Below are 21,238 nucleotides of genomic sequence, written 5' to 3'. Positions count from 1 at the left end.
ATTGAATTGCTTGCCATCTCTGGGAGGGTTGGGCAATGTGTATGGAGATGATATAGGACATATTACTTTCGAAAACTTATGTGGAAATTTGTTAATTAAAAAATAATAATAAATAATTCAAAGCAGGCTACTGATCAAAGTGCAGAGTTTGAGGCAAAACTAAGGGATATATGCAGTAGATTAAGAGAACATAATATGTTAAAGATGGCACTATAAGATGAGACTAAAAAAGTAGGTTGATGAACCATCAGAGATGGACTTATTTGCAAGGAAAAGAACAAAAAGAACCAGTCTTATTACATTTCTAAGTTTTTAGTACTTAGCTACATTCAACCTTGTATTTTATTTGATTACGTATCTTACCAACTATGTTAAGATCCTTGAAAGCATCAGCTATCTCTTAGTTATCTTTGAAATAGTCTTCTTCTTAGTATAGGAACATAACAAGGACTTAATAAATGTTTAAATGACTGAAAGAATTATTCCTTCTTTGCTCCCTTTCAAGTATCAATCTATACATAAGTTTTCTGTTTCTTTTTTTGTTTAGTTGTTTCCTTTTGTTTTTATTGCAGATATACTGGAGAAGTGTGATAATAAACATGAAAAATCACACACAAGTGACAGAGTTCATCCTCCTGGGATTGTCAGATGATCCAGAGATTCAAATTGTCATTTTATTCTTTCTCTTACTTGCTTACATACTCAGTATTGCTGGGAACTTGACCATCATCATCCTTACCCTCTTGGATTCTCACCTCCAAACCCCAATGTATTTCTTCCTGCGCAATTTCTCCTTCATAGAAATTTCATTTACAACTGTCTGTATTCCTAAGTTCTTGAGCACCATCATTACTGGAGATAAGACCATTTCCTATAATTGCTGTATGACTCAGTTGTTTTTTCTCATTCTCATGGGAGTAACTGAATTTTATCTACTAGCAGCCATGTCCTATGACCGCTATGTTGCCATCTGCAGACCCTTACATTACATAACCATTATGAGCAGCAGAGTTTGCACTTTGCTTGTCTTCTGCTCATGGTTTGTTTCATTCATGGTCATTTTCCCACCACTCATAATGATGCAGGAACTTGACTATTGTGCTGGTAATATAGTTGATCATTTCACCTGTGACTATTCTCCCCTCTTACAACTATCCTGTACAGATACTCAGTTCTTAGAGACACTGGGCTTTTCATGGGCTCTGGTAACTCTTATGGTCACACTGGCACTAATAATTCTCTCATACATATATATCATCCAAACAATTCTGCGGATCCCCTCTATCAGTCAGAGAAAAAAGGCCTTTTCTACTTGTTCTTCTCATGTGATTGTCATCTCCATTTCTTATGGCAGCTGCATCTTCATGTACATCAAACCCTCAGCAAAAGATAGAGTATCTTTGAGCAAAGGAGTTGCTCTGCTATATACTTCAGTAACCCCCATGTTGAATCCCTTTATTTATAGTCTAAGGAATCAGCAAGTGAAACAAGCCTTCATGGATATGATACGGAAGATTGTATTTTCTACAAAAAAATGAAAATATTTGTTGAAATGAATAAAATATGCAATGAAAAGCAGAAATTCTTAATATTCTGCCCAAGGTTTTGTCAGCTCCCTTATCTCTCTGTTTCTTTTTCTTTCTGATATGTCAATACTTCAGAAGAGATTTTTAAATTTTACAGGTAAAATTCCTTTTAAATCTACCCAACAAATTGTTTTGTAGTTAATTTGCACAGACACACAAATAATATTATATATAAACATGTATATGTAGTGAGATAGAGAGGAAACTAATTGTTTTCAACCCAATATAAGTTCCTTGAGAATAGGGAATATTCTGTTTTGTTTTTATATCTCTAGCATTTAGCATAATGACCAGTTGTTGGTGGACTATAAATTTTTATTCATTGATTGTTTTTTATTCCCGCCTATGAACTAATATAAAAAAAAAAACAACTTTCATGCCTAAGGAAATCATGTTTGAGTTGCTGTGATACTTCCCACAAATGAATCATTACCAACAGATGTACTACTGATAAACATGTCCTTTGTGAAGGCCTTAATCAAAGCCATTCTCATCTGATTGGACCAAGTCATATTATGTCATAAAGAGACGTATTATAGACTTATGATTTAAAAGTTCGGCCAGAACTGTTATCACAGTAGCATAGCATTTATAATATAAAAGTCATCTCCATATGTAGGTAAAGCTTTACATTTGGTCATTTTGTTGAAAGCTACTTTTGTCCTTCAAATGGTTAAGTGGATTTTTATTCTTTTCATGTTGGGAGGTTATTCCAATGATAGAGCTTGAAATCCATTCATGTCTGCTCATTTTTTGCTCCTTATATATGTTCACTGAAATATTTTCCTTTGGACACTTACCCAATATGCTAGAGGTCTTCCTAGCTTTCTAATGAAATGATCAGGGTTAAATTAGTCTTCTGACTATCCATTTATCATCTCTTATACATTCCAGTTAGTCAGTCCATCTTCTCTTCTTATCATTATTATCATTCAATTGTTCTGTCATGTGGAATTATTCATGACCCCACAGATTATAGCATATCAGGCACTTTTATCTTCCACTATTTCCCAAAGTTTGTCCAAGTTAACTTATAGGGTTTCCATGATATTATCTATCCATCTTATCCTCTACCATCCATTTTTCCTTTGGCCATTAACCTTTCCCAAATCAGTGTCATTTGAAAGGAGTCTTGCTTTTTCCATTATCTGTTTCATGTAGGAAATTTGGTTTTTAGGTCTGATTTTTCTTTGAAATCCAACTTTTTATTCTTGTTATTCTTAGTTGAGATATTGCTGAAGTTACCTAATCAATTATTAAGCATAGCTTTGCTGGCATGTGAAATGATTACAATTTTCTGATAATTTGAAAATTATTTGACATTGTCATTCTTTTAGATTTGGATGAAAACTGATCTTTTCCAATCCATTTGTATTTATTGAATTTTATAAATTTTCTGGCATATTGAGCATAGCACTTTAATATCATTATCTTTCATTATTTTAAATAGTTTGGCTCAAATTCCATTGCCTTCACCAGCTTTATTTTTATCAATACTTCTTAACACTCACTTAACTTCATTCTCTAGGATATTTGCCTCTAGATCAACAACCACACTATCATGATTACTAGCATTAAGATTTTTCTTATATAACTCTATGTAATCTTTGCACATCTCCTTGACTCCTTCTACTTCTATTGCCTCTATCTGTTTTGTATTTTATTATGCCCAATCTTGTGTGAAACAGTTCCTCAATACATTTTATTTTCTTGAGTAGATCTCTTGTCTTTCTCAAGGTATTTCTTGCCTTTATTTCTTTGCACTGCTTGTTTAAGAAAAACTTATAGCTCCTGTTCAGAGGAATTCCACATTCATTTGGATATATCTTCTTCTTTCTCCTTTACTTTGTATTTTTCTTCTTCAGTTAGCTATTTGTAAAGCCTTATCAGTCAACCATTTTGCTTTCTTGATTTTTTCTAAGGAATCTTTTCTTTTATTGCCTCCCATAAAATATTCAAACCTCTGGCCATTGCTTTTCAGGTAAATTTTATACCAGATCTAATTGCTTAAATCTATTCATATTCACAAGGGATGTTATTTTCATCATACTTACATCATTTTTGTCTTACTTTCTTCAGTTAAGTCTGAATTTTACAATAAGGAACTTATGATCTGAGGCATATTTAGTTCCAGGTTTTGTTATAACTGACTATAGAGAGCTCCTACAAATTTGGCTGCAAAGTACGTTTGTTTTTTTTTGTTTTTTTTTTTTTTTTTTATCCTGGGACTCCATTCTAGGAGCATAGGGCCACAACCAGTAGGCAATGGGACACACAGTCACTCAGGGTCACCTAGCTGGGAAGTGTCTGAGCCCGGACTTGAACCTAGGACCTTTCGTCTCTAGGCCTGGCTCTCAATCCACTGAGCTAGCCCAGCTGCCCCTACTTTAGGTTGCAGTTTCTTTAGCAGATGTAGTTTTTTTTACAGGGTGGGGTTGCTAGCCCCACGCCCAACACTCCTCCTTTTTTCATCCGGGCTAGGGACCGTCCTTGGCCCAGGAGTGGTAAGGGTGGGCAGTAGGGGTCAAGTGACTTGCCCAAGGTCACACAGCTGGAAGTGTCCAAGGCCGGACTTGAACCTAGGACCTCCAGTCTCTAGGCCTGGCTCTCAATCCACTGAGCCACTCAGCTGTGTAATTAATCTAATTTTGATATTAACCATCTCGTGATCAAGAAAGCAGAGTGGTTTATTTTTCCAGTCTAAGATAACTGATGAGGTTGGAACTAGAAGGCAGTGATACTGGGTTGGATCCTGGTCAGGAGCACTTAACAGCAGCAACACCAATTGTGTGTTTTGAAGTCTTTGGTGAGCATGGCAGCAGTAGAAGTTCTGTGAACTTTCATCACCCTCTGGGGTTAAGGGAATTGCACAACTGATGAAAAGTTCTTTACAGAGGATCCCTATATCAAAGAGCAAGACATGGTACAGATTGTCAAAGCAATTGCCAATATGGAAAATAAGTAACAGGTTAAAAGAGGCTCAAAAATACTGAAGAAAATAACATTTAAAAAAAACCCAAACTAACAGTTACAGGAGTTTCAAAACCTTGTTAAAGCAAAGAGTTCTTTAAAAAGTTGAATTGTTCAAACAGGAAAAAAAAGTAAAACCTTTTCTGAATAAAATAATTCCTTAAAAATTAGACAATAAAAGGAAAACCTAACAAATTTGTAGAATGTAGCCAAAGTATTACTTAGGATAAATATAGATCTTTAGATGCTTCCATCAATAAAAGTGGGGAGAGAAATCAGATAAGACAATTGGACATACAACTAAAAAGAAAAAAAAATACACTATACTAAGGAATAAAATTTAAATCAACAATTGAACCCAAAAGTAGAAATCATAAAAACCTAAAGCAACTATAATAAAATTGAAAAGAAAAATAACAAAAGTGGGAGTTAGTTTATGGCTGGAAAACAAAGTAGATTTTCTAATTTGGCTTTTTTAATTATTTAAATTACTTAACTTGATTTTTAAAAGGAGAAAAAAGCAAACAGAATGAAATGGATTGTAATGCTACAAAATGAGAATTAAATTAAATATATTAACATGTGATAATTGATATTTTTATAAAAATCTAAGTTTTAAAATTTTGTTCAAGAAAATTTTTTAGAAAAAGAAGTCTGCTAATGCTTTGAAACCAGAAAATGGACTATTTGCCTGCAGAAACCTACACTGAATCAAGATGATCCAAAAATGATGCCTGCAGAAATCTACACTGAATCAAGATGATCCAAAATGAACTTTGGGGTGCAACTAATATAACTTGAGATGATTGAAAACAATTATTTGAATTATAAACTCTTATGCCAAAGGGGATTGCCCCCTAATTGGCTTTTTGTCAATGGGCCTAGCAAAACATTGGTTTTGCTCTCTCTCTTTCTGTCTCTTCTACTTACTTCTTATCTCTATTGTAGTTAGAACTTTAGAGGTACAAGATGATTATATCAAATGATCAATTGGGGAAATCAGTCTCCCAAATGATCACAGGGGGATTGTGATAATTAGATTAAGTCTACAGTGCCCATCTTTAGATTTAATCACCAAAGGTGAGAATACCTCTAATTCTGGGAGGTCCATAACCCACCTGTGCTAGAGTGAGCAACAAATCAGAATCAACTGACTGCCCCCTAAGGCATTACTATGAGAAGTGTCTATTGTGATTTGACATGCAAATTGGAGGTGGATGCAGGAAATGACGAAAGATACTATCTTTTAAATATGATGGTAACTTCCTGTGGAGGTAGTTGGCATTTTGAACTTGGTATATAAGGATCTCTGGTAGGACCTCTGACTGCTTCCCTTTGAATTATCACATGGGTAAGTTAGGCTGACTCTCTCTCTCTTCCCTTGGCATTTCTGGAAACTCTAGCCTCAAGAAGGCCTCTCTTGCCTCTAATTATAAAAAGTCTTGTGGCTAGAAGCCTTGTTTAATTAACCTCTGTGCCCCTCTGCTGGGGCCTTTAAATTCTTCCTGGTACAGGCCTCTGGTCCTGGCCAGAGTTTCCCTCTCTCAATTTCCCTATCTTCAACCTTCCTAATTGTAAATAAATCAGCATGAAGTTAATTTTGACTTGAGATTATTCTTAATTGAGGATTGATAATAGGTCAATACTTTGGTGACCATCTTTTAATATATTGAGCCCATAAAACCCCCTTTTTCCCCCTTACAAATAGGAGCTCTTCTTTGCAACTGTATGTCAACACACTTGACATTTAAAGCAAAACAGATGAATATTTATAAAAAATATTGCCAAGATTTATGAAAGAAGAAGTTTATGTTAAAAAAAAGGAATAGAACAAATCATGAATAAATTCCCTAATGAAAATTTCCCAGGACAAGATGGATTTAAAACAATTCCTTAAAAATTAGAGCAATAAAAATATAATTAAGAGGTGAATTTGTTAAAATGGTTCAAAATTGAATGTGAATAAAATAATTAAACATAGAAACATTATGTAATTTGATCAGACAATAAGAAAATATACAAAATTCTTGATATTCAGTCAAAGTAGTCAGAAGGAGCCTATGTATCTCTCAATGATAATAAAAATGAAAGAAATAAGAATCAGAACAGTGAATTTAATATATATTTGAAAAAGAAACAAATCAATATATATGAATTAGAAACAAAAAAGGAAAGCAAATAAACTCAAATAAAATATGTCTAGGTAGCTAAGTGGCACTCTGGAAAGATCCCTGAGCAAGGAATTAAGAAGACCTGAGGACAAATATTACCCTATATATGTAATACTTTTGTCATTCTGGGCAAGCAATTCATCTTCTGTTTGACTCAGTTTCCTTAACTTCTGGTAGAGTAATAGTATCTAAATTTTAGAGATACTATAATGTAATGTTTGTAAAAAATGGCATGTAACATACATTAATAGTTAGAGGAGAAAGTCAAATGAGGCTAAATTAAATAGCAATTAAGTAATATCCATCTATAAAGTTTCCAAAAAAAACAAGAAAAAAGATTTTTCTTTTTAAATGGCAGAAAAGAAGTTAAAAAATTAGATAATCATGGTATCTTAAAAATAAAATAGTGAAAGAAGAAAGGACAGGACAAGGAGAGAGAATTAAAGTGTCTGGGAATACAAAGTTCATAATTATAACTCTGGATGAACTTGCCCATAAAATGGAAGCAAACAGCAGAGTGGATTATAAACCCAAATCCTACCATATGTTGTCTACAAGAAATAGACATGATACAGGCAGATATACATAGAGTAAAAATGAAAGGATGGAGCAAAATCTATTGGGCTTCAAATGAGAAAAAGAAGGCAGGAGTTGCCATCATGATCTCTGACAGAGCCAAAGTAAAAATAGATATGTTTAAGAGAGATAGAAGAAGGTAACTACATCCTAAGAAAATGCAGTATAAACAATGAAGAAATATCAGTACTCAGCATGTATGCACCAAACGGTATAGCTTCAAAATTTCTAAACTAGAAGCTAGTGGAGCTCAAGAATGAAATAGTAAAACTATACTAGTAGGGGACCTCAACCTTCCTCTATCAGATCTAGATAAATCAAAAAATAAATAAGAAAAAAATAAGAGAGGTGAATGAAATCCTAGAAAAAATAGGAGTTAATAGATATATGGAGAAAAATAAATAGGGACAAAAAGGAATATACCTTCTTTTCAGCAGCACATGGAACATTCAAAAATATAGACCATGTAATAGGGCATAGAAACATGGCAAACAAATGCAAAAAAGCAGAAATAATAAATGCAACCTTCTCAAATCATAATGCAATAAAAATATTTATTAGTAAGAATACATAGAGAGGCAAACCAAAAACTAATTGGAAATTAAATAATATGATTTTCCAAAATAATTTAGTGAAAGAACAAATAATAGAAACAATAATTTCATTGAAGACAAAAACAATGATGAGATTTCTTACCCAAACCTATAGAATATAGCCAAAGCAGTTCTAAGTGGGAAATTTATATCACTGAGTGCATATATTAACAAATTAGGGAGGGCAGAGATTAATGAATTGGGCATGCAACTTCAAAAACTAGAAAATGAACAAATTAAAAAGTCTCAGATGAAAACTAAATTAGAAATACTAAAAATCAAAGGATAAATTAATGAAATCAAAAGTAAAAGAACTATTGAATTAGTAAATTAGACAAGAAGCTGGTATTTTGAAAAAAAAAACAGATAAAATAGACAAAGTACTGGTAAATCTAATAAAAAGAGGAAAGAAGAAAACCAAACTAATGGTTATCAAAGATGAAAAGGGAGACCTCACCTCTAATGAAGAGGAAATTGAGGCAATCATTAAAAACTTTTTCCCAATTTTATGGTAATAAATATAGCAATCTAGGTGATATGGATGAATAGTTACAAAATATAAATTGCCTAGATTAACAGCAGAAGAAATAGAATACCTAAATAATCCCATATCAAAAAAGAAATTGAACAAGCCATCAAAGAACTCCCTAAGAAAAAAAATTGCCATGGCCTGATGGATGCACATGTGAATTTTATCAAACATTCAAAGAACAATTAATCCCAATACAATACAAATTATTTGATATAATAAGCAAAGAAGGACTGCTACAAAATTCTTTTCATGACACAAATATGATACTGATTCCAAAGCCAGGTAGATCAAAAACAGAGAAAGAAAACTACAGAGCAATCTCCCTAATGAACATAGATGCAAACATCTTAAACAGAACACTAGCAAAAAGACTGCAGGAAGTGATCAAGAGGGATATCCATCATGATCAAGTGGGATTTATACCAGGAATGCAAGGATGGTTCAACATTAGGAAAACCATCCACATAATTGACCATATCAACAAGATAACGAACAAAAAAAATCACATGATTATTTCAATAGATGCTGAAAAAGCCTTTCACAAAATATAACACCCATTCCTATTGAAAACACTAGAAATTATACGAATAGAAGGACCTTTCCTAAAAACAATAAACAGTATATATCTAAAACCAGTAGCAAACATCATATGCAATGGGGATAAATTAGAAGCCTTCCCAATAAGATCGGGCATGAAACAAAGATGCCCATTATCACCTCTATTATTTAATATTGTACTAGAAACACTAGCAGTAGCAATTAGAGAAGAAAAAGAAATTGAAGGCATTAAAATAAGCAATGAGGAGACTAAGCTATAACTCTTTGCAGATGTTATGATGGTCTACTTAAAAAATCCTAGAGAATCAAATAAAAAGCTAGTAGAAATAATCAACAACTTTAGCAAAGTTGCAGGATACAAAATAAACACACATAAATCATCAGCAATTCTATATATTTCCAACACATCATAGCAGCAAGAGGTAGAAAGAGAAACGCCATTTAAAATCACCTTAGACAATATGAAATACTTAGGAATCTACCTACCAAAACAAACACAGGAATTATATGAAAACAACTACAAAACACTTTCCAAAGAATTAAAACTATAAACAATTGGAATAATATTGATTGCTTATGGGTAGGATAAGCTAACATAATAAAAATGACTATTCAACCCAAATTAATTTACTTATTTAGTGCCATTCCTATCAAACTACCAAGAAACTTTTTTACTGAATTAGAGAAAACTATAACGAAGTTCATTTGAAAGAACAAAAGATCAAGAATATCAAGGGAAATAATGAGAAAAAAAACCGTGAAGGAAGGTGGCCTAGAAGTACCAGATATTAAACTATACTATAAAGCAGTGGTCATCAAAACGATGTGGTACTGGCTAAGAGACAGAAGGGAGGATCAGTGGAATAGACTTGGGGTAAGTGACCTCAGCAAGACAGTGTAAGATAAACACAAAGAACCGAACTTTGGGGGGCAGCTGGGTAGCTCAGTGGAGTGAGAGTCTGGCCTAGAGACAGGAGGTCCTACGTTCAAACCCGGCCTCAGCCACTTCCCAGCTGTGTGACCCTGGGCAAGACACTTGACCCCCATTGCCCACCCTTACCACTCTTCCACCTATGAGACAATACACCGAGATAAAGGGTTTTAAAAAAAAAAAGAACCGAACTTTGGGGACAAAAATCCACTATTTGACAAAAGCTGCTGGGAAAATTAGAAAACAATATGGGAGAGATTAGGTTTAGATCAACATCTCACACCCTACACCAAGATAAATTCAGAATGGGTGAATGACTTAAATATAAAGAAGGAAACTGTAAGTAAATTAAGTGAACACAGAATAGTATTCTTGTCAGATCTCTGGGAAAGGAAAGATTTTAAAGCCAAGCAAGAGCTAGGAAAAATTACAAAATGTAAAATAAATGATTTTGATTATCAAACTAAAAAGCTTTTGTACAAACAGAAACAATGCAATCAAAATCAGAAGAGAAAGAACAAATTGGGAAAAAATATTTATAACAAAAAATTCTGACAGAGGTAAAATTCTCAAATATACAAGGAACTAAATCAATTGTATAAAAAATCAAGCCATTCCCCAATTGATAAATGGGCAAGGGACATAAATAGGCAATTTTCAGATAAAGAAATCTAACTATCTATAAACACATGAGAAAGTGTTCTAAAACACTAATAATTAAAGAAATGCAAATAATAAAAACAACTCTGAGGTATCACCTCAAACCCAGAAGATTGGCAAAAATGACAACAGGGGAGAGTAATGAATGTTGGAGGGGATGTGGCAAAATTGGGACATTAATGCATTGCTGGTGGAGTTGTGAAATGATCCAACCATTCTGGATGGTAATTTGGAATTATGCCCCAAAAGTGCTAAAAGAATGTCTGCCCTTTGATTCAGCCATCCCATTGCTGGGTTTGTACCTCGAAGAAATCATAGCTAAAAAGACTTGTACAAAAACATTTATAGCCATGCTTTTTGTGGTAGCAAAAAACTGGAAAATGAGGGTATGTCTTTCAACTGGGGAATGGCTGAACAAATTGTGGTATATACTGGTGATGGAATACTATTGTGCTCAAAGGAAAAATAAACTGGAAGAATTCCATGTGAACTGGAAAGACCTCCAGGAATTGACACAGAGTGAAAGGAGCAGAGTCAAAAGAACATTGTACACAGAGACTGATACACTGTGGTAAAATTGAATGTAATGGACTTCTGTACTAGCAGCAAAGCAATGACCCAGGACAATTCTGAGGGACTTATGGTAAAGAATGCTACCCACATTCAGAGGAAGAACCACAGAAGAGGAAACATAGAAGAAAAACAACTGCTTGAACACATGTGTTGATGCGGACATGATTTGGGATGTAGATTCTAAATGACTACACCATTGCAATTACTAATAATATGAAAATAAGACTTAATAGATGATTTATATTAAAACCGGTGGAAATTCATGTCAGCTATGGGGATGGGGGTGTTTGGAGGGTTGAAGAGGAAAGTAAGAACATAGTAAATTTTTCTAAAAAATTAAAAAAAAATAAAATGGTTCCTTTAATAAAGTTTTATAGTTTCATTTGTAATTCTGTGTGTGTGCTTGTGTATGTGTGTGTGAACTTTGTATATTTATTTCACTTCACTTTGGTTACCTTGTAATCAAAAGTTTAAACAAAAAGATAAGAAATGGTGAAAGGAATTAGAGTAGAAGCTTAAAGAATATCTACAAAGAGCACAGATGGATGGTTATCCATAGGACCAACTGAAAAGGAAGTCAATAAGACTGATCCAATAGTCAGAAAAAGAATTATGAAAAGGCAATTTCAGGAAAGTCCATGGAGAAGAGAGAGAGAAAGGTTAGGAAAATGTAGAATCTAATATAAGTGCAAAACATCACTATTGTTATATGAAAAAGAATGACACTTAAAACTAGAAAATCCCTTTTATCAGCAAAGTTAATAATCCATTTTTTACTTTGTAGTTGAGTCCAAGGAAATAAAGTGAAAAAAAAAGACAAAAAGGCTAAGAAACAATCCCAGGGGGCAGCTTGGTAGCTGAATGAATTGAGAAACAGGCCTATAAAAGGGAGGAAATAGGTTCAAATTTGACTTCAGACACTTTAAAGCTATGTGACCTTGAAAAAGTCACTTAATGCCCATTCCTTAGTCCTTATCACTCTTCTCCCTTGGACCAAAAACACAGTATTGATTCTAAGACACGAGTTAAAAGTTTTAAATATAGAAATATTTGTCCTAGACACATCACTAACCTATGGCAGATAATGGGTTTGAGTTACATTACTAATTTGATCTCAGCACCATTCTCTTCTACTCTTGCTGTTTCTACTATTACTATTATTATTACATTTATTCATCTATTCTATCTTATTTTTCTCTATTTAAATAGGCCTATAGAATACTTCAAGAATGCCTAGCAGATTAATATTAAACTTTGAGAAAGTTCTTATGGCTATGAGATTTTTGACTATGCTCTAAAATAAAATAAAAGAAATAGGTCAGGAAGGATTGATGGAGTTTCATTTTGAGAACTAGAACCAGAGTCTTTTGCATTTGTCACAAGAAAGCTGTTTTGGGGAAATGATTACTACGGTAAGTAAGAATCATGATTCTTATCAATTTACATCATTCTTTGTGATAAGAAACAGTATAGCACCAGAGAATTAGGAACAGGGACAAAATCCTATTATATTAGATAATCACTTGTATAGTTTTGGGAATAACTATATATCTCCATTTGGCTACTTGCCTAAGTTATTCACAGATAATAACCTTGCCAAGGATTTTTTTTTTGGGGGGGGGGAAGGAGTCGCTTTGGGCGCTGTCCTCTATGCTGCTATTTCCCACTTGTGCAAAGATGGATTTGGTTTATATTCCTTAGTACTTATTGAACCTGTCTCTTCATGACACTTTTGTCTTGTTCAATGATTTATTCCTCCTAAGCAAATATCAGTCATGATACATAAATTATTTTCTGTAATTTCTTAAAGCTAAGATCAGCCTTAAGTGTTTTGAAGAACCTTTACATTTTATTTTGACTTGAGAGGGATATTTGACAGAGCTAAAATCAATAGAATGTCTCAGAGTCCAAAATACACAATCACAACATGAATGGGTAGTTAGAAATTTGTTCCAGACCTGTTCCATTAGCTAAAAACAAACAGAATCTCAGAAAAAGTGTGAATGAGCCTGCAGTTCTGTGAGAGGTAATGGCCAAATCTTGCCACCTGGTCAATGCTAATGCATTACTTAGTGTTTGAGCAAATGATATAGGCTGCTTTAGTTGAAATTTCAGCAATAAGCTATCAAGGATTGCCAAAAAAGTAAGTATTATTTTGTTTCAATATCCATGCTTTTTCATTTTATTGATATTACATTTGATATTGACATATCCTCAAAAAGGTAAATTTTATTCATGGAAATTACAAAATAAAAATTAAAACTAACATTAAATTTGTCATTTTATTCTCAAGTGCTCATTTTACTTATTCAGTCACATATTGACATAGTGTTGGAAATTGTCATTCTTCATCATTGACAGGATGATAGATTTAGACCTGGAAAGCTCACAATGGTCATCAAGTTCACTCTCAATTGGTTACTTGAGAAAACTGAGAAGTTAAATGACTTTCCTAAGGTCACAAAGATACTAAATTAGAAAGCTACGATTTGAACTAGTCCCTTGACCTCATATCAAGAATTCTTTCCACTCTAATACACTCCTTCTAATTACAAAGAATAACAAAACTCCCAAAAAGCTTCAATAAATATGTGTAGATCTTTGTCTCCCTTTGATGATGAGACAATGTGGATTCAGAATAATAAAGCCTGGGTTTAAATACTGTCACTACCACTTAGTAGTTGTATGCTACTCAGCAATGTCTTCCCCTCTCTAGACCTGTTTCTTATTGTTGAAACTTAGGAAAATGGACAAAATGGTTTCAAAGCTACTTTGCGGCTAAAACTCTAGAATCATGAGATTTAATTGAAATAAAATGTTTACATACTCGAAGCTAACAATGCCCGTTTTGATGAGTGGAAAGAAAAATATACTAAGGGCAACAAAAGAAAAACAACTCTCTGAGGTAATTGTGAAAGCTATTACAAAACAAACTAGTAAAAACCAATAAGAGAAATTTAACTAGAACCTCCTGTGAACTTTTCTTTCTGTTCATGAATAATAATGAGTAAAAATTTTAATGTGTTTATTGATATAAACATAAAATACCTATTTTAGAAATATAGAATCAAATTAAGATACTACCTTCAATGTTGACAAAAATGTGTCTTCCTATGTCTCCCCAAATTATCTTTATAGGTACTTAATTCTTGGAACCAAATATTTTTTAATTTAATTTTTTTTAGAAAAAAATTTTCCATTGTTACATGATTCATATTCTTACTCTTCCCCCCCAAAATCTCAACCCCCCCATAGCTGACACACATTTCCACTAGTTTCTTCATGTGTCATTGATCAAGTCCTATTTTCATATTGTTGATAGTTGTACTAGGGTGGTCATTTAGAGTTTACTTCCCAAATAATGTCTGCATCAACCCATGTTTTCAAGCAGTTGTTTTTATTCTGTATAACTGGAATCAAATATTGATGATATCATGAAAGAAAAGGATGGTAATGACATGGAGGAATGACCTAGATTCTTGCACACTTCTTTGGTCTTAGCTTTTTTTCCCCCTTTTTTATAAAGATGCTTCCTAGAAAACGTCTTGACTACACCGTGATACATGGAAAGGATGGGAATCTAACATTCAAAGTAACTATGGAAGTAGAAGAGATTCCCATTATGATAGAACTTGACAAAGAGAATGAAAAGGAAAGTTAGAGGAACCAGTGAAAGTCTAATAAACTGAGGAAGCCAGTTAATTTCATCTGGTAGGTGAGCATTTAGAGTCGACAATGAAAAGTCATGACAAGCACAGGGATTATAATCATAAAGCATAAGAACAACTCAGGATTTATTCAGGGAAATTATAGAATTATAGATGAAGAACTAGAAGAGAATTCAGAGACAATCCAGTCCTATTCACTCTTTTAACAGATGAAGAAAATGGTACCCAGATAGTTAAATGCCTTACCTAAAAATCACATAGGTAATTAGTGGCAGTACAAGGAGATGCAATGAGATTTGAGCTAGCATGATTCAGGATAGTATGGACTCCATGATATCTGGTACACTCTTATTATCTAATTATTATTATTTTATCATTACCATTTTTCTTAGGTACTTTGTCTTAAATTATTCCACCAATGTTACTCCTTTGAATAGAATAATGGCAGTGCCATTATGTCCAGAAAATCACTATTAAAATAATAATAATAATAAGAAGAAGAAGAAGAAGAAGAAGAAGAAGAAGTTGATGTCTTCCAGACAATGTATAATCTTGTTATTTATATGTAAGACTGGACATTTGTATAACATGTAGCATTTTGTACCAAGCAATCTCTAAAGTCACTTTAGTCTCTTATTCTGTGATCTCATGATTGGGAAGCAGAGGAACCAATTTTAGAGTAAGAAAAGACTAAAAATACTGAAACTCATACATTATAAAAACAGTGAAAATGAGATTCCAGAATCCTTTGTTAATTCTCTTAAGGAATCCAGGTTGCAAAAGAAGAGGAAATGGAAATAATAAAAATAAATAATTTGTTTCTAGATGTTTGGGTGTAAAAGGAGAGGAGGGCTATTGTATGACAGATTGAAGGTGTGACAGGACATAGTGATTCACCCCCCTGCCATGCATCTGAGAGATGTGGAAATTTTTTAAGGCATCATAAATTGAATTTTTAAAGGGAGAGAAACTGAAGATTTTAGAGAGAAAGGGAAATGTTGAGGGAGCAAATAGCTAGATAAGACAGGGAGGGATGAAATCAAGAATAGGTTGAGGGATTGGTTTTGACAAGGGAAAGGGGGAAAAACACCTATCAGTGATGAGAAGAAAAGAGGACAATTAAAGATAATTTCAAATGATTTTGAGATGAAAAGTAGAGAGAAGAGGTAAATCTCGGTGAATAGTCAAAATGTTCTTAGTAAAGAATGAAGCAATAACCTTAACTTGGCGTTGGCGGGGGGGGGGGGAGTGAAGAAATGTTTGAAAATAGAAGGGAATAGATTTGTAGGGAGTGGAGCTGAGAATCAATAAGGAAGTAGTAAAGTGAGGGTCAAGGTTTGGTTAGGTATTACTACCCTAAACTGGGTAAAATAAAATAAATTTATCTTGGACAAATATAAGTCATAGACCCAGTTTGCTCAGTTTCATGACTTCCTCTAGCTCTGTTCATTAGGAGCAAAGTAGGAATGAAGAGCAAATGCTTAAATGATTTAACAGTAAAAGAGGGTGGATTGAATTAGTTAATGATAGGATTGATATTGTAAAGGGATGAAAATGAATTTAGAGAAAAGGAAATGGTCAAAGAAATTGCTCAATGGTGGAAAAATTGGAAGTCATGATGAGGAAAAACAACTTTAGGAGTAAGACTTACAGAGAGATGTTAATAATAAGAGCTAGAATTCATCTGCCATTTTAAAATGTGCAGAGCTTTTAATATCACAACATATCCTGAAGATAGGTGCTATTATTATCATCCCTATTTTGTTGATGGGGATACTGAGGCAGACTGTTTCACAGTAAATTTCTTCCCCATAGTTAAAGAATCTAGAAGTCACATCTGAGGCCAAATTTGAACTGATATTTTTTTTGACTCCAGATGCAGAGTTCTATCCTTTGCACCATCACAATGCATCAGGTGGAAAGATGAGAAGTTATGACGAGATAAAGGCAGGTCAGAATGTTTTTGTTTTTGTTTTTTTTTGTCGTAGAAGAGGAATACTTTTGAGTGAGTGAAGGATCCTCTTCATGATCAGAAATTCCATTCTCTCCACCACTCTCTACTTTCTTAGGTTTTTACCTCTGCTCTAACATCACTTTTCTCCCTTCAGAATCTCAATCTTATCATTAACTAATTCAATTCCATCCTGTATTTTTCTCTCAAATCCCTTGAGCCTTTGTCCTGCATTGTCACTTCCCTGCTATTGTCATGAAACTAAGTTGACTGGTAAGATCTAGGACATGACAGTGTATGTGAGTGTACTAGAAGAGTTGGGGGCCCTAAGATGGAACTGAAACTGGAGAGATAAAGTATTTGGTGAATACCTGCATGTTTTTTTTTGTGTGTGTGTGTGTATATATATACATATATAGTAGTTTATGATTCACTTTAATATCAATTATTAAACCAATTTTAATTAAAGAATTTAATTTTATTTATTTAATTAATAATGTTATGCAATTAAAAGTATGAAAAGTAGTAATATTTATGATAAACTATAAATACTATTTAAACTTGAAGGAGTTTTCAGACTTAAATAGAGTGTGTTTGATAATATAACCCACTTAGTAGACTAAATAAAGCTGAAAAATAAAACAAGACCTATTATTTTTTTATGTGTCAGGCACTGTGCTAAACACTTTATAGAAGCATTTTCTCATTGGACTCAGACTTGCCTTACATAGTAGTAGGTTTTATTATTATCACCATTTTATAGTTTAAGAAACTAAGGCAAACAGGTTAAAAGTCTTGCCTATGGTCACACAACTGAGTATCTGTGATGAGATTTGAACTAAGGATTATTGTTCATAGGACTGTCACTCACTCTATTGCCCCACCAGGTACCTTTAAGAAAGTGAGAAGAAATTAGAGGTGCCTGTTGTAAAGAAGGGAATAAACATCAGTTTTTTGAAGTAACAAATGTGAGTAAATGAATGCTTATGTATATGTCCCAGAGATTAGTTGATAGAGGGAAGGAAGGTGTTAGAAGTGTTCCAGTGTTGTTTGCATAGTACTACCCCTATTAGAATCTGAGCATCTTGAAAGCAGGATATGTGTTTGTTCCTTCTTTTGTATATTTAGCATAGTCCCTGGTAGAGACAAAGTATTTAATAAAAGCTTATTGACAGATAATTAATATTCATCCATATGACACATGTAATAATATAATAATTATAATCACTTAATACATATATATGGGTACATAGACAGAGAGAACAGTTAGATGTGAGATAGATGTTAGATGGACAAACTTATTCAGACTAGAAATACAGGAATACAGAAAGGGCATGGATTTCACCTGGAATTACTAATTATAAATCTTGTAATTTTGAGTATATCTGTTCAACTTTTGTTCAGTTTCCTCATCAGTAAAATTAAGAGTGAGATTAGAGAATCTGTAAAGCCCTATACAGATTTTAATTTCTATCACCTAATATCAAATTCTAGAAAATATTTTAATTCCTTTCATAGTGTATTGAATGGAAACTATTAGAAGTTTGTTTTTCCTTCTCTTCTCTTTCTCTCATTTTCCAGGAATAAATTATTGGAAAAATAATATTCCTTTATATAAATTATAATTATAGAGAACTTTGTTGGAATGCCTTTCATTATTGGGATGAATTCATGAACTCCTATAACCTTGCATTTAAAAAGTGAAATAACATGAGAGAAAGGATAATAATGACTGGAAATGAAGAAGAATCTAACTCATATGAATTTTGCCAGAGTTTTAGCAAACCAATTTAATGTTGTTTTATAGCTTCCCTTGGTTTCTGAGAGCTTAGTTAGATCTTACCCTACGGATCTCCCAGCTTCCTTTTTTTTTAAATCATCCTTCCTAGAAATTAATGGAGGTGATGATAAATTGAGATTAAAAGGGTAGATGACAGGACAGTGTGTCTTTAACCTCAAGGTTCCAGTCTAATGGAGGTATATCGCACCTGCATTATTATACAACTCAATATGATCCATAAGAAAGGTATCAGAGATGTTCTAAGTGCTAGTAGGTTGGAGGCAGAAAAATTTGGTTCTATAAGATTATTCCATTTAAAAAATGAATAATATAAAAATGTGTTTTACATGATAATATACAGATAACACAGATTGAATTGCTGGGAGGAATGGGCAAGAGGGGAAGGAGACCATATGGATCATATGCCTTTGGAAAACATATGTGGAAATTTGTTAATTAAAACATTAATAATAAAATTTTTAAAGTAAGATACTGATCAAAGTGCAAAGTTTGAGGCAAATACTAAAGTACATGTGTAGTAAATCAAGGGAAGAACATAATATGTAAAAGATGGCAATATAATTCAAGATAAGATTTCTTGAATCATCAGAGATGCTCTTAAAAGAACAAAAAGGAAGAGTCTTACTACATTTGTAAGTTTTTAGTACTTAGCCGCATTCAATCTTGTATTTTACGTATTTGGGTACATATCTTACCAACTATGTTAAGCTCCTCGAAAGCATTAGTTATGTCATAGTTATCTTTAAAACACTCTTCTTCTTAGTATAGGAGCATAACAAGGACTAAATAAATGTTTAAATAATTGGAGGAATTATTTTTTCTTCTCTACTCCCTTTTAAGTATCAACCCATTCATAAATTTTCTGGTTTTTTTTATATTTGTTTCCTTTTATTTTTATTGCAGATCTTTTGGAAAAGAGAGATAACAAACATGAAAAATCACACACAAGTGAAAGAGTTCATCCTCCTGGGATTTTCAGATGACCCAGAGATGCAAATTGTCATTTTCTCCTTTCTCTTACTTGCCTACATACTCAGTATTGCTGGGAACTTGACCATCATCATCCTTACTCTATTGGATTCTCACCTCCAAACCCCAATGTATTTCTTCCTGCGCAATTTCTCCTTCATAGAAATTTCATTTACAACTGTTTGTATTCCTAGGTTCTTGAGCACCATCATTACTGGAGATAAGACCATTTCCTATAATTGCTGTATGACTCAGTTGTTTTTTCTCATTCTAATGGGAGTAACTGAATTTTATCTACTAGCAGCCATGTCCTATGACCGCTATGTTGCCATCTGCAGACCTTTACATTATATAACCATTATGAGCAGCAGAGTTTGCACTTTGCTTGTCTTCTGCTCATGGTTTATTTCATTCATGATCATTTTCCCAGCCCTCATAATGATGCAGCAGCTTGATTATTGTGCAGGTAATATAGTTGATCATTTCACCTGTGACTATTCTCCCCTCTTACAAATATCCTGTACAGATACTCAGTTCTTAGAGACACTGGGCATTTCCTGGGCTGTGATAACCCTTATGTTAACACTGGCATTAATAATTCTCTCCTACATATTTATCATCCAGACAATTTTGAGGATACCCTCTGTCAGTCAGAGAAAAAAGGCCTTTTCTACTTGCTCTTCTCATGTGATTGTCATCTCCATTTCTTATGGCAGCTGCATCTTCATGTACATCAAACCCTCAGCAAAAGACAGAGTATCTTTGAGCAAGGGAGTTGCTCTGCTATATACATCAGTAACCCCTATGTTGAATCCCTTTATATATAGTCTAAGGAATCAGCAGGTGAAACAAGCCTTCATGGATATGATACGGAAGATTGTATTTTCTACAAAAAAATGAGAATATTTGTTGAAATGAATAAAAGATGCCATGAAAAGCGGAGATTCTTAATATTCTGCCCAAACCTTTGTCATCTCTCTTATCTCTTTTTCTTTTTCTTTCTGATATGTGAATACTTCAGAAGAGATCTTTAAAATTTTACAGGTAAAATTCTCCTGAAATCTACCCACCAAATTGTCTTGTAGTTAATTTGCACACACACAAATAATATTGTTAAATATGTATATATATATATATATGTATATATGTAGTGAGATAGAGAGATAGACAATCACTTTCAACCCAATATAAGTTTTGTGAGTATAGGGACCATTCAATTTTGTTTTCATATCTCCAAAATGTAACACAATGGCCATTACATTGTTGGTAGACTATAAATTCTTGTTCACTGATTAATTTTTAGAGGTCAGTATTCCCTTCTGTGGACAAATATCAAAAATACCTTCAAGCCTAAGGAAATAATATTTGAGTTGCTCTGGTACTTCCCGCAAATGAATCATCACCAACAGGCTTACTATTGATAAACATCTCCATTGGGAATGCCTTAACCAAACCCTTTCTGACCTGATAGGACCAATCTCTTTGCTCCAATCTGATTGTACCCATCTCTATAATAAGTCTCTTTATATATAAGAGATTTATATGTCTCTTTATTTATAAAAAGGCTTATTATAATCTTATGATTTATATGTTCTGCCAGAACTTATATTACAGTAGCATAGCATTTACAATATCAAAGTCATCTCCATATGTGGATAAAGCTTTCTGTTTAATTACTTAGTTGAAAGTTACTTTTCTC

At 33.2% G+C, this 21,238-nt stretch overlaps 2 protein-coding genes across 2 annotated transcripts; both read left to right on the top strand.

Moving 5' to 3' along the window:
* Positions 1-241: 241 nt before the first annotated feature.
* LOC123248767 (olfactory receptor 6C1-like) lies at positions 242-1,538 on the top strand. Its single transcript, XM_044677629.1, has 2 exons — positions 242-253; positions 600-1,538. The coding sequence occupies exon 2, from the start codon at positions 600-602 to the stop codon at positions 1,536-1,538; it is 939 nt and encodes a 312-aa protein (XP_044533564.1). The 5' UTR covers positions 242-253.
* Positions 1,539-19,497: 17,959 nt separating this feature from the next.
* On the top strand, positions 19,498-20,439 carry LOC123248849 (olfactory receptor 6C1-like). The gene has a single exon (XM_044677738.1). The coding sequence runs from the start codon at positions 19,501-19,503 to the stop codon at positions 20,437-20,439; it is 939 nt and encodes a 312-aa protein (XP_044533673.1). The 5' UTR covers positions 19,498-19,500.
* The last annotated feature ends 799 nt before the right edge of the window (positions 20,440-21,238 follow it).

The sequence above is a fragment of the Gracilinanus agilis genome, chromosome 5 (assembly GCF_016433145.1).
Source record: "Gracilinanus agilis isolate LMUSP501 chromosome 5, AgileGrace, whole genome shotgun sequence".
NCBI lineage: Eukaryota > Metazoa > Chordata > Mammalia > Didelphimorphia > Didelphidae > Gracilinanus > Gracilinanus agilis.
This window is presented reverse-complemented; position numbering and strand designations above follow the sequence as displayed.